This window comes from Mustela putorius, unplaced genomic scaffold (assembly GCF_011764305.1).
Source record: "Mustela putorius furo isolate JIRA1106 unplaced genomic scaffold, ASM1176430v1.1 tig00003972_pilon_pilon_pilon, whole genome shotgun sequence".
NCBI lineage: Eukaryota > Metazoa > Chordata > Mammalia > Carnivora > Mustelidae > Mustela > Mustela putorius.
In genome coordinates, this window is record NW_025422115.1 from 19,556,219 (window position 1) to 19,569,412 (window position 13,194).

At 39.7% G+C, this 13,194-nt stretch overlaps 1 protein-coding gene across 2 annotated transcripts in view; it reads right to left on the minus strand.

Annotated features, from left to right (window-relative positions):
* The window catches only part of BBS4 (Bardet-Biedl syndrome 4), a 56,438-nt gene that overhangs the window by 16,269 nt on the left and 26,975 nt on the right, over nt 1-13,194 (minus strand). For both annotated transcript variants that reach the window (XM_045070745.1, XM_045070744.1), the window contains exons 3-4: nt 4,812-4,891; nt 1,562-1,625 (exon numbers count right to left, since the gene is read on the minus strand). In XM_045070745.1, coding sequence (XP_044926680.1) covers nt 1,562-1,625; nt 4,812-4,891 — 144 coding nt within the window. The remainder of the gene's footprint in view (nt 1-1,561; nt 1,626-4,811; nt 4,892-13,194) is intronic.

The window sequence follows — 13,194 nt, forward strand, 5'->3', positions numbered from 1 at the left end:
AACACTCTATCATGATAATTCAGACTTCCGTCTATCGATTTCCAGAGTATACCCAAACAGGGCAAGTGCAATCAGGGAGATTCTGGCTGTGAATGCACTAGTATGTTAGACTTGGTTTCAGTATAGCAACCACTCTGAATCAGTAATTTTTCCCAGGCTTAAATTTTTGAAAGAATTTATATGTTTAAGTATTATGAGGTGCTGAGAGTCTGAAACTTGTACTACTGGAAATAAAAGAGATTTTTTTTTTTGCCATGATGTCCTAGATGTGTCAATATCTTACCAATTACGTCAGAAAACCGTATGTTAATCTTAAGGCTGCCAATCCAGTGAGTGGTAAACAAAATCATTCATCACACCAAAGAATCAAAAGGGGAGTTCCTAGGAAAACTGAAGATGCTATAGAGTAAAATTTCAGTCAGTGGTTACTATATTCGGTTTCTGATAAATTTCATCTGTTCTCTGCCTTACCCTCTATACCTCTAGGCCTTTTCCCTTCATCCTAAAACCCTTATAAAAAATCCTCAAGCCAAACTATGGAAAGAACCAAGATGCCCTTCAACGGACGAATGGATAAGGAAGATGTGTTCCATATACACTATGGAGTATTATGCCTCCATCAGAAAGGATGAATACCCAACTTTTGTAGCAACATGGACGGGACTCGAAGAGATTATGCTGAGTGAAATAAGTCAAGGAGAGAGAGTCAATTATCATATGGTTTCACTTATTTGTGGAGCATAACAAATAGCATGGAGGACAAGGGGAGATGGAGAGGAGAAGGGAGTTGAGGGAAATTGGAAGGGGAGGTGAACCATGAGAGACTATGGACTCTGAAAAACAATCTGAGGGGTTTGAAGTGGCAGGGGGGGGTGGGAGGTTGGGGTACCAGGTGGTGGGTATTATAGAGGGCACGGATTGCATGGAGCACTGGGTGTGGTGAAAAAACAATGAATACTGCTATGCTGAAAATTAATTAATTTAATTTAAAAAAAAAGCTGTGCAACCTTTAGCTAAGTGACTTAACTCCCCTTAATCTCTACGTCTCAGCTATAACATGCTAATGTAACCATCCATTCTGAGGGTTTACTGAGAAAACTGCACAAGGCCATTCATAAGAGCCTCAGTAGAATACCTAGAACACAAGTTTTAATAAATATTTGCTATTCTTCAAAAAAAAAAAAAAATCCTCAGGCCTTTCCTCATCATTTTTTCCTCAGCATTTTTACCTCATTTTTAGCCTGACCATAAGGAGAACTTCCAGAAGCCCCTTCTGGACTTGAAGCTGCTGCCTGAGGCAGGGACCCTAACACCTACTCTGAAAACACTAGCTGGACACTAGAGAATAGGGGGAAGGACAGCAGCAAAAAACAAAAAAAACAGTCATTTCTGAGGTCAAATCCCATATAAGAATTATGTTCTGATTTCAAACAACATAATACTGAATAAGACCTTTGTAGAACATTTGACTTTGAAGTGTTCATAGGTAGTTTGCTCTTCTTTCAGAACCTAGGCAAAGTATGCATTTCTCTATCAAGAAGAGAAGAAATATATGTCTTACCTTGGACATAGATAGCATATTCACATAAGCCCTGAGTCTCCTGAAGCTGCTCTTTGATAACAGCCTGAAAGAGGAAGAAAAATACTTCTGAGTAGTAGTTCAGTGTCTTGAGGTGTTTTTAAGAAAAGGTAGGTATAGGCTGTGAGACAGGAATCTATCAAAATCCTAGAGGAGAGGGGCGCCTGGGTGGCTCAGTGGGTTAAAGCCTCTGCCTTCGGCTCAGGTCATGATCCCAGGGTCCTGGGATGGAGCCCCACATCGGGCTCTCTGCTCGGCGAGGAGTCTGCTTCCTCCTCTCTCCTCTCTCTGCCTGCCTCTCTGCCTACTTGTGATCTGTCTGTCAAATAAATAAATAAAAATCTAAAAAAAAAAAAAAATCCTAAAGGAGAACAGAGGCAGCAACCTCTTTGACATCAGCCACAGCAACTTCCCTCGTCTCCAAAGGCAAGGGAAACAAAATAAAAAATGAACTACTGGGGCTTCATTAGGATAAAAAAGCTTTTGCACAGCAAATGAAACGGTCAACAAAACTAAAAGGCAACCCATAGTATGGGAGAAGATATTTGCAAATATCAGATAAAGGGCTGGTATCCAACATCTATTAAGAACTTACCAAACTCAACACCCAAAACACAAAAGTCCATCCAGTCAAGAAATGGGCAGAAGACATGAACAGACATTTCTCCAAAGAAGACATCTAAATGGTCAACGGACACATGAAAAGATGCTCTACCTCACTGGGCATCAGAGAAATACAAATCAAAACCACAATGAGATACCAGCTCACACCAGACAGAATGGCTAAAATTAACAAGTTAGTAAACAATAGGGGTTGGTGAGCATGTGGAGAAAGGGGAGCCCTCTTACATTGTTGGGAATGCAAACTGATGTAGCCACTGTGGAAGACAATATGGAGGTTCCTCAAAGAGTTAAAAATAGAGTTACCCTACCACCCAGCAATTGCACTTCTAGGTATTTATCCAAAGGATACAGAACATGATTCCAAGGGGCACCTGCACCCCACTGTTTATAGCAGCAATGTCCATAACAGCCAAACTATGGAAAGAGCTCCGATGTCCCCTGACAGATGAATGATTACAAAAGACGTGGGGTATATACACAATAGAATATTACTCCGTCGGGCGCCTGGGTGGCTCAGTGGGTTAAGCCGCTGCCTTCAGCTCAGGTCATGATCTCAGAGTCCTGGGATCGAGTCCCGCATCGGGCTCTCTGCTCGGCAGGGAGCCTGCTTCCTCCTCTCTCTCTCTCTCTGCCTGCCTCTCTGCCTACTTGTGATCTCTCTCTGTCAAATAAATAAATAAAATCTTTAAAAAAAAAAAAAAAGAGAATATTACTCCGTCATCAAAAAGAATGAAATCTGGCCATTTGCAACGTTGTGGATGGAACTACAGGGTATTATGCTGCACAAAAAAAGTCAAAGAAAGACAAATACCATATGATTTCACTTATATGTAGAATTTAAGAAACAAAACAGATGAGGCACCTGGGTGGCTCAGTCAGTTGGATGTTTGCCTTCAGCTCAGATCATCATCCAGGGTCCTGGGATCAAGCCCCGCATTGGGCTTCCTGCTCAGTGGGGAGTCTGCTTTTTCCTCTCCCTCTGCCCCTCCCCACCTCTTGTGCTCTCTCTCTCAAATAAATAAATAAAATCTTTAAAAAAAAAAAAAAGGAAAAGAAAAGAAAACAGATGAACACAGGGAAAAGGGAAAAAAAAGTAAGATGAAAACAGAGAGGGAGGCAAACCGTAAGATTCTTAACTGTAGGAAAGCTGAGGAGAGCTGGGTGGGGGGATGGGATAACTGGGTGATGGGAATTAAGGAGGGCACTTGATATAATGAGCACTGAGTGTTATATGCAACTCATGAATCACTAAATTCTACCCCTGAAACTAATAATACAGTATATGTTAACTAAACTGAATTTAAATTAAAAATTAAAAAAAAAAGAAAAGAAAAGGTAGACATGGCAAAGAGATACGTAAGAAATCTATAGAATACAAATAACTACTAATAATGTTTGTCTGGAATTTTTTTGAAATCTCAACTCTCTTGTGTTTACTTATTATAGAACAGGGGTCAGCAAACTATGGCCCAGAGGCCAAATCTAGGACACACAGTCTGTTTTTGTAAAGCTCTCAAACTAAGAGTAGTTTGCATATTTTTAAAGGGTTATAAAAAAAAAAAAGAAGAGAAGATGAAGAATATGAAACAGAGACTGTGGCCTACAAGCCCAAAATATTTACCATCTGGCTCCTTACAGAAAAGCTTGCCAACCCTCATCTAGAATCTAGGCAAGCTAAAGAAAATATGAAAAGAGTTCCAGGCATCACTGTAGATGCCAGGGGCTGTCTGATATCAAAATATAGGCTCTCTCTTCCTCCTGTGACAGGCTAAGCCCAGGATGAGCTAGGAGTTCAAAGAACTCTTGAGTCTAACTTAAGAGAATCAAGGAAAGCCTTCTGGAGTCAACAGTTTTAAAATCCTGTGTTGGCAGGGATTGGAGGAGAAGCTCAGTGGCTAAGAGTGTCAGGGAGAAAAAGGCTTCAAATGCCATGCTAAAAAAGTTGAGAGCAATGGGAGAATCTTGGTAAGTTTTAAGCAGGAAGTAACCTGATTCTACTTGCTTTATAGAAAAGTCATTTTTGGAGCACTGTTGAAAACAGATGGAAAGGAGGCAAGATTAGTATAAGGATTCTTACAGTGATTTAAACAGAAAATGATGGAAATTAACTAAGGCCTAGAGAGAGAAGAAAGTGGACCATTTCAAGAGATAATAGACAAGGATCTCCAGAATGTAATGATTATTTATAATACATTAGGGAAAATGGGTCAGGGGATTCTGACAGACAGATGGATGAATGAAGGTACCTATCCCTGCAACAGCGTACAAGAGAAGGAATAGGTCTGGAGGAAAGTAGATTAATTCAACTACAGAAAAGCTAAACCTGATACGCCTGTGAAGCGCCAGTAGGCATCAGCTTGGTCTGAAGACCAGAGCAAATGTACGAAATGCGCAGAAAAAGTGGTTAAGGATGGGACCTAGGACCATCCCCAGCTCTTAAGAAATAAAGGGGAAGAGAAGCCAAAATTAGGAAATGGAAAAAGGAGAAGGGAAACAATAAAGGGACAATATCATAGAACGAAAGAAAGAAACCTTTTAAGATTCATGCTGGTACTAAACATTGGTAGTTCGGCCTGCCTCTCACGGCTCTATCGTTATATTCACTCACCTTGCATGCTTCGTAATCCTTCCGGATATAGTGGAGATGTATTAACCAGTTCTGCTTCTCCAAAATTGGAAACTCTTGACCTGGGCAGCATATTTTAACAAAACAAACACCACAGTCGTTATTAGATTTTCCCCTTAAGCATTGTGCTCACATGTAACTAGAGACATACTGCAGGATCACATTAAATCCTTCATGCTGCTGCCACAAGAATATCATCGAAATACACATCTAAATGTGTAGATTTTTAAACTACAAGATACTTGTCCTACTATTACACATTGAATATATGCTTCTCCTCAGTTTTTGTATGCTTCTCGTCAGTTTTTGTGGCTTGACATCAGTTTCTCAGATCACAACTTGGCCTGAGAAAAATAAAATCATCTTTTGTCTCTTCTTGCTTTCTCTCTCCCTGGTTATTGAAGGTGAATAAGATGACTCTCTAAAGCGTATTTCAGGAATATTACCAACATCTAATGTCCTATCTGATAGATCAGAGGACCAAAAATAGTTAAACACAGTCCTAGCAATAGAAGGTAAAATATTATACACTGCTGCCCAGGAATGAGAAGGCAACAATGACAAAAAATCTATTGGAGTCACTGAAAACGATTTATGATAAACCCTAAAATAAGTTACTATCCCTTTGAATTCAAAAGTTTAAAAATATGGGTAAAAATTCATTAAGAGAGGCGCCTGGGTGGCTCAGTCAGTTAAGAGGCTGTTTTTCGGCTTGGGTCATGATCTCAGTGTCCTGGGATCGAGACCCTCATCAGGCTCCCTACTCAGCGGGGAGCCTGCTTCTCCCTCCCCCTCTGCCTGCCACTCTACTTGTGCTCTCTCTATATATATAAATAAAGAAATAAAATCTTTTTTTTTAAGATTTTTATTTATTTATTTGACAGACAGAAATCACAAGTGGGCAGAGAGGCAGGCAGAGAGAGAAAGGAGAAAGCAGGCTCTCCGCTGAGCAGAAAGCCCGAGGCAGGGCTCGATCCCAGGACCCTGGGATCATGACCTGAGCTGAAGGCAGAGGTCTTAACCCACTGAGCCACCCAGGCGCCCAGAAATAAAATCTTTTAAAAAAATTTATTAAGAAATTACTTTTCTGTGGAGAAAAAAAGAGAGAGAGAGAGAAGGATTCACACCAAACTCAGAACAGTGGTGAGGAAGGGGGAGGGAGGAAAGTTTTAAAAAGGAGACTTCAGGGGCACCTGCATGGCTCAGCTGGTTAAGCACCTGACTCTTGATTTTGGCTCAGGTCATGATCTCAGGGTCATGGGATCCAGCCCCACATCCGGCTCCACACTAGGAGTGGAACCTGCTTAAGAGTCTCTCTCAGGGCACCTGGGTGGCTCAGTCATTTAGCGTCTGCCTTCAGCTCAGGTCATGGTCCCAGGGTCCTGGGATCAAGCTCCGCATTGGGCTCCATGCTCCTCAGGGAGTCTACTTCTCCCTCTTCCAATCTCCCAGCTTGTGTTCCCTCCCTCACTCTCTCTCTCTGTCAAGTAAATAAATAAAATCTTCAAAAAAAAAGTCTCTCTCTCCCTCTGCCCCTACACAACCGACTCTTAAAAAAGGGGTGGGGGGAGACCTTAGTTCTTTAATGCTTTAATTTCTCAAAAAAATAAAAATCACTAAAGGATACGTGACTAAATGTTTTTATTTATTAAATCTGGCCAGTCAGTACATGGAGGTTCGTGTTTTTCTATGCACTTTAATACATATTTGAAATACTCTCTCTCAAAAATGTAAAAGAAAGAATATAGCGGGAAACATGATGGAAATGATTTCTAATTATTTGCAATCATTTGTTTCATAACCTTAGAAGATACATTAATGGAAAACCTAAGACTTATAGGTCCATAAAATGACAGGAAGGAAAAAAAGCCTTATTGTGACCCAGAGTCAGTGGAGCCAGAACACAGTAGGGAATATCAATGGAATTTATAAGATAAAATTATGACAAGAAAGTACGGCTATGGTTTTCTATGCCAGAAGGAAGGGAAAAAAGGCAAAATGTTAAGTAGCGGACTCATCTTCCAGTAACCCATACTCAGGGTGGGACCTTGCTAGTCAGCAAGGACCTATCTGAGGATCTTCGATGACTTTTGTTTCCTTCCTTCTCTTTCCTCAAGCCCCATCAGTCAACAGATCTTAAGCCATTTACATTCCACCTGACCACTTCTGGAATTAAATTTCCTATTAAAGGCCATACAAATCACTAAGCTTAGAGGTGGGTGTGGGTGAAGGGGTGTGTGTGCGCACACAGGCATGTAAAGTGGGTAGAGAGCTACACTGTAAGTGTAGTTCCGGGATTAGTGGCTCAGTGAGTCATCTAGGGCTAAGTCTCATTTGTACAGCCTACCACTCTGTCACCTACCCTCTGAAGGGCAAGAGTAGGAGACACTGATATCTCTGAGTTCAAAATATCATGAAGTATCACTACTTCTATAGGTTTCAGCTGTAGAAAAAATTCATAAAAAGCAAATCTGAGTTTTGCTACTATTAAAATCTCACAATGACAGATGAGTAATTTTCTCCGTTTCCTGGATGAAAAATGGAGAAAAAAATATTCAATTTGCAGGGCAGCTTGAGCCCAAAGGCTCAAGGAAGACCTAGAGATTAGAAGAAGGGAAGGCATCATCAAATCCAAAGGCTTAACGGTCATTTCACACTACTGGAGACAGAGTTTGTCTAAATGCTAAGAGAATTTTACCTTCATCAGAGATTTTAGAAATCATTTTAGTGCCCCATAACTGTCCTATTATTGTATGATCTTGGGAAATATACAGTTAACCCATCTATAAAACAGAGAGTCATTCATTCATTCAACAAATATTCACTGAGTATCTACCATGTGCCAGGTACTGTTCTAGGCACTGGGGATACAAAAGTGAACAAAGCTGACCTCCTGCCTTAAATCGGTGGGGACAGATTTGGGGGGAAATCAGAGTGTGCTAGCAGAAGGGATAGATAATATATATGAGTGATATTTTTCTATGGAAAAAAAGCAAGAGAAGTGGGACAAGGAGTACAGAGTAAGAGGTTACATCTTTAAGTAGGAGGGTCAAGGAATATAATACTCTCACAGAGTTGGGAAGATTGAAAGACAATATACAGAGGTTCAATTTCTGGCACACAATTAAGTCCTACAAGTTTGAACTGTTGTTCTATTTTTATTATCTGTATTATTAGTTATTTTTCAAAGATGAGGGAATTCTGGATGCCTCAGAATCTTGAGTCTATAGATAGAATTTACCTGTAAATGTGTGAATTGAATTTCTTGTATTCCAAATCATTGCCCACTCCAATTCCCTACAAACAGGAGTACTAGTTTCTACATGTTTTCACAAGTATTATGAGAATTACCTACACAAAAGATCCTCTAAAAAAAAGGCACAATAAAGGCAAAGTCGAGCCTCCTCTATTTTACAGTGAAGAATTGTGGTCATCTCTGATGCTACACTTCAGGAGCCTCTATTACCACAGAGATCAGAGGGCCAGCTGATGAGACGAAGACAAGGTGATGTCTTTCAGCTACTGTACAAAAACTTCATCCGTATCTCCAGTTCCCACACTGCCCTTTCGTCATCACCAAGGCAGTGTGGGTGGAAGGCTGGCAACCTGGCAACCATACTGCCTTGGCCCTTCTCTTCTCCTGACCCCATTCTACTCTTTTGTGACATCCCTCCTCTTCCCTTCCCCCTCTAAGGGTACACTAGACTTCTATGTGAAACAACTACATAACCAAATAAACGTGACAACTGTAAGAATCCTTCTCCCTTGTAATTTGCCCTAGATGCCAAATTCTCTCAGTAATGGCCCTAACTCAAATGTTATATTACACTTTGATTAATGCTAGGAAATAACATCCTGGATATATGAGGGCTGAGCAGAAAGTTATTGTGCTTTGAACTTTCAGTTGAAAAATTTTCTAAAACAATTAACACTTTTGTAAGTACATCATAAATGAAGCCTTCTTTGATAAAGGATCTCTTCCAGGATGAGCAGACATAGCACATGGTTTTTTATGTAGAATTCCCATCCTGATTCAGTACCAACCTTCTGGGGACCTATAGCAAATTATTTAACTTCTCTGGGACCCCATTTTTCCCTCAGTAACTTTCAGTGGAGGGCGCCTGGCTTGCTCAGTTAAGCGTCTGCCTTCGGCTTAGGTCATGATCCCAGGGTTCTGGGATCAAGTCCTATATCAGGCTCCCTGCTCAGTGAGGAGTCTGCTTCTCCCTCTACCATCCCCACTGACTGTCATCTCTTGTCTCAAATAAATAAGTAAAATCTTTAAAAAATAATTTTCAGGGGTGCCTTGGTGGCTCAGTGGGCTAAAGCCTCTGCCATCAGCTCAGGTCATGATCCCCAGGGTCCTGGGATTGAGCCCCACATCGGGCTCTCTGCTCTGGAGCCTGCTTCCCCTACTCCCCTGCCTGCCTCTCTGCCTACTTGTGATCTCTGTCAAATAAATAAATAAAATCTTTGGGACGCCTGGGTGGCTCAGTTGGTTAAGCAGCTGCCTTCGGCTCAGGTCATGATCCCAGCGTCCTGGGATCGAGTCCCACATCGGGCTCCTTGCTCGGCAGGGAGTCTGCTCCTCCCTCTGCCTCTGCCTGCCATTCTGTCTGCCTGTGTTCACGCGTGCTCTCTCTCTCTGACAAAAAAAAAAAAAAATCTTTAAAAATAATAATAATTTTCAGTGGAAAATTATGAAAAATCTGAAAGTGGCCATTCAATAAATGCTAATTTCCTCATATTATAACAGAACTAATAATACTTTTCTACTTCCATATATTATTTGGGACATTGGAAGATACAACAAATCTTCTCCTGAGGCAAGGGAAATAAAAGTAAAAATAAACTATTGGGACTACATCAAAATAAAAAGCTTCTGGACAGTAAAGGAAACCAACAAAACTGGAAGACAAGACAACCTACTGAATGGAAGAAGATATTTGTAAATGACATATCTGGTAAGGGATTGGTATCCAAATACATAAAGACCTTACACAACTTAACACCCCAAAAGTAATCCAATTAAAAATGGGCAGAAGACATGAACATTTTTCCAAAGACATATAGATGGCTAACAGATACATGAAAAGATGCTTAACCCCACTCATCATCAGGTAAATGCAAATCAAAACCACAATGAGCTCTCACTTGACAACTGTCAGAATCAACAACACAAGAAGCAACAATTGTTGGTGAGGATGTGGAGAAAAAGGAACCCTTTTGAGCTGTTGGTGGGAATGCAAACTGGTGCAGCCACTGTGGAAGACAGTATGGAGATTCATCAAAAAGTTAAAAACAGAATTACCATATGATCTAATAATTCCACTACTAGGTATTGACCCCCCAAAACACGGAAACACTAATTCAAAAAAATACATGCACTCCTATGTTTATTGCAGTATTTAAAATAGCCAGATTATGGAAGCAGTCCAAGTGTCCATCGACAGATGGATTGATAAAGAAGATGTGGGGGGTGTGTGTGTGTGTGTGTGTCTATACATGTGTGCATAGAATATTACTCAGCCATAAAAAAGAATGAAATCTTGCCATTTGCGGCAACATGGATGGATCTAAAAAGTATAATGTTAAGTGAAATAAGTCAGTCAGAAAAAGACAAATACCATATGATTTCACTCATATGAGGAATTTAAGAATCAAAACGAACAAAGCGGGGAAAAACAGACAAACCAAAAACAGACTCAGACAGAGAGCAAACCGACCATGCTGGGGCGGGAAAAAGTAAAGGGATTAAGAGTAAACTTACCTTGATTAGCACTGAGTAATATATGGAACTGCTGAATCACTATACTATACACTCGAAACTAATATAACACTGTATGTTAACTATACCAGAATTTTTAGAAAGAGGACAAATCTTGAAACAAACGTAAATTTAAGACATCTTTATTACTATCAATCTGAGCTTTCTATCAGTCAGGGTCTAACAAGGGAACATGAGAACCACTTGAGAATTTAAAACAGAGCGACTTCAAAGCAGTAAACGGGTGATGAAAGAAATGAGAGGCCCACCAGGGAATGGTGGGGCAAATCAGAGGTTAGCATGGGAGCAAAAAAATCTACCACTGGAAGAGAAAAGGGGAGGAAATATGTTGCTACCAGTATCCAAGGCCGAAGGTACCAGGAAGAAACTAAAAACAAGATGGCCTGACTGGCAGAAGCAACAGAAGAGATGCTTCCAGAGACCACCCACTCCTCCAACTTCCCCAAGCAAAAATAAAGGGAGGAAAACCCTACGTTGTTCTTCCTCCTGCCCTCTAATCTCCTTCCAGTTCCTCTCACCTGCTAACCCAGACAGAAACTGCTGACACAGAGGCCTGTTAAGGAAAGAAGTCTGCAAGTGTCAGCTCTTCACAAGACACAGCAAAGAAGGGAAGGGTGAGGAATGGATCTGAGGGCAAATAGGTCCAGGATCAGCAGAAACATCGACTCTGTTCATAAATGATGATGGAGAAGGAAGAGGACACAGGACCAAGTCAGTACTCCCCCTATATAAATGCCAGAAACTGGCTTTTAAAAGGTTATTATTCTTAAATTATTTCCTATCCAATTGGTTTGCTTCTTGTGAGCTTAAAATAGATGAGGAAGAAAGAAAAAGTCATATAAAAAGATCAATTATGACCAAAAAAAATCAATTATGGTTTTACTACATATCCTATTTTACTTACTCAAATCAAAATTTAACAATTACATTTATCCTTTTTAGGGATGCATGGGTATGTATGTATCCCCCCATTTATATTAATAAATTTTTATTATTATATATTGATTCATATGAATTACTTATATTCTCTAAGTACACAGAATATATTAGAATATATAATTTATTTATATATATATTTCGTATATATCCACATCAAAGTGTTTTCCTCCCCTACTAGTCCACTGAATGGTCCTTTGAGGCTAGCAAGTTCTATACCTCATGGACTATTCCAACACAGCAGATGAGGAAATTAAGACTCCAGAGGCTAAGTGATTTGCTCACTTTCACCAGCTAATTAATGAATGAGGCAGGGCTATAACCCAAATCTTCATGGTTACTCATTAAACTACACCAAGTGTCTGCCCAACCATTAAAGATTTTCCAATTTTAAAATGTGTTTGTGCTGTCAACTAGATGTAACTTAGCAACACAAAATTAAATTCGATTTAAAGGTTTTTCTATGATAGGAAAAGCAGAAGAGAACTTTTTATTTTTAAGGAATTTCTATGCCTATAGAAATGCATGGAGACAAATGCACATGTATACACGCATACAAAAGAGATTAAACATATCTGGAAACTGCCTACTTATATCTACTGAACCTAAATCTATCCTTCCACTGACCAAGCAATCCTACTCCTAAGTACATGTGTATACCCAAATAACTTCATTGTGGCCTTATGCATAACACCTTAAAATCAAAGTATCCCAAATGTTCATCAAGAGTAAACTGAACAGGGGCACCTGGGTAGCTCAGTCGGTTAAGCATCTGCCTTCAGCTCAGGTCATGAACCCAGGGTCCTGGGATCAAGCCCCGAATTAGGCTCCCTGCTCAGCAAGGAGGCTGCTTCTCCCTTCTCCCACTGCCCCTCCTCTGGTGCTCACTTGCTCTCTCTCAGAAATAAATAAAAACTTAAAAATAAATAAACAAACAAATAAAGAGTAAACTGAATAAACTAGGGTATAGCCTTATAGTGGAATACTATATAACAAATGAAAAAGGTACAAAAAGATATTTTTTAAGTACATACTAAATGATTCTGTTTATATTAAGTTCAAAAGCACAGCAAAACTGATCCACATACTTTAAGTCAGATATAAGTAACCACATTTGGGAGTAGTAGGGAGCAGGAGGGAGGGCCTCTGGGATGCTGTGAAAATTTATTGAGGCTATACAATTATGATCTATGCACTTTTTTATGCATGCTACGTACTGATTTTTAAAAAGTGTCATCAATCAAAGTAAATACCTCCTTCACAAAAAGAATTAATTTCTACAATACCAGTACAGAAGAGGAGGGGGCACAAAACTCTGTGACTAAGGGTAAATTTCTCAAGACACAAAAAGCATTAATCATAAAAGAAAAAAACATAAATCAGCCTCATCAAAATGAAAACTTCTAAAAATTAAAATCATCAAAATATGCATTAAGAAAGTGAACAGGAAAGAATCAGTCGGGAATGAATCATAATATGTAGAACAGACAAAAGAACTTGTATCCCCAGTACAGAATTCTTACAAATCAATAAGAAGAAAACAAATAACCCAATTTCAAAACAGGCAAAAGCCTTGAATATTTCTTTCACAAAGTAAGTGATCAGTAAGTATTGTTGAAAAAGTATTCAACATCACCAGTG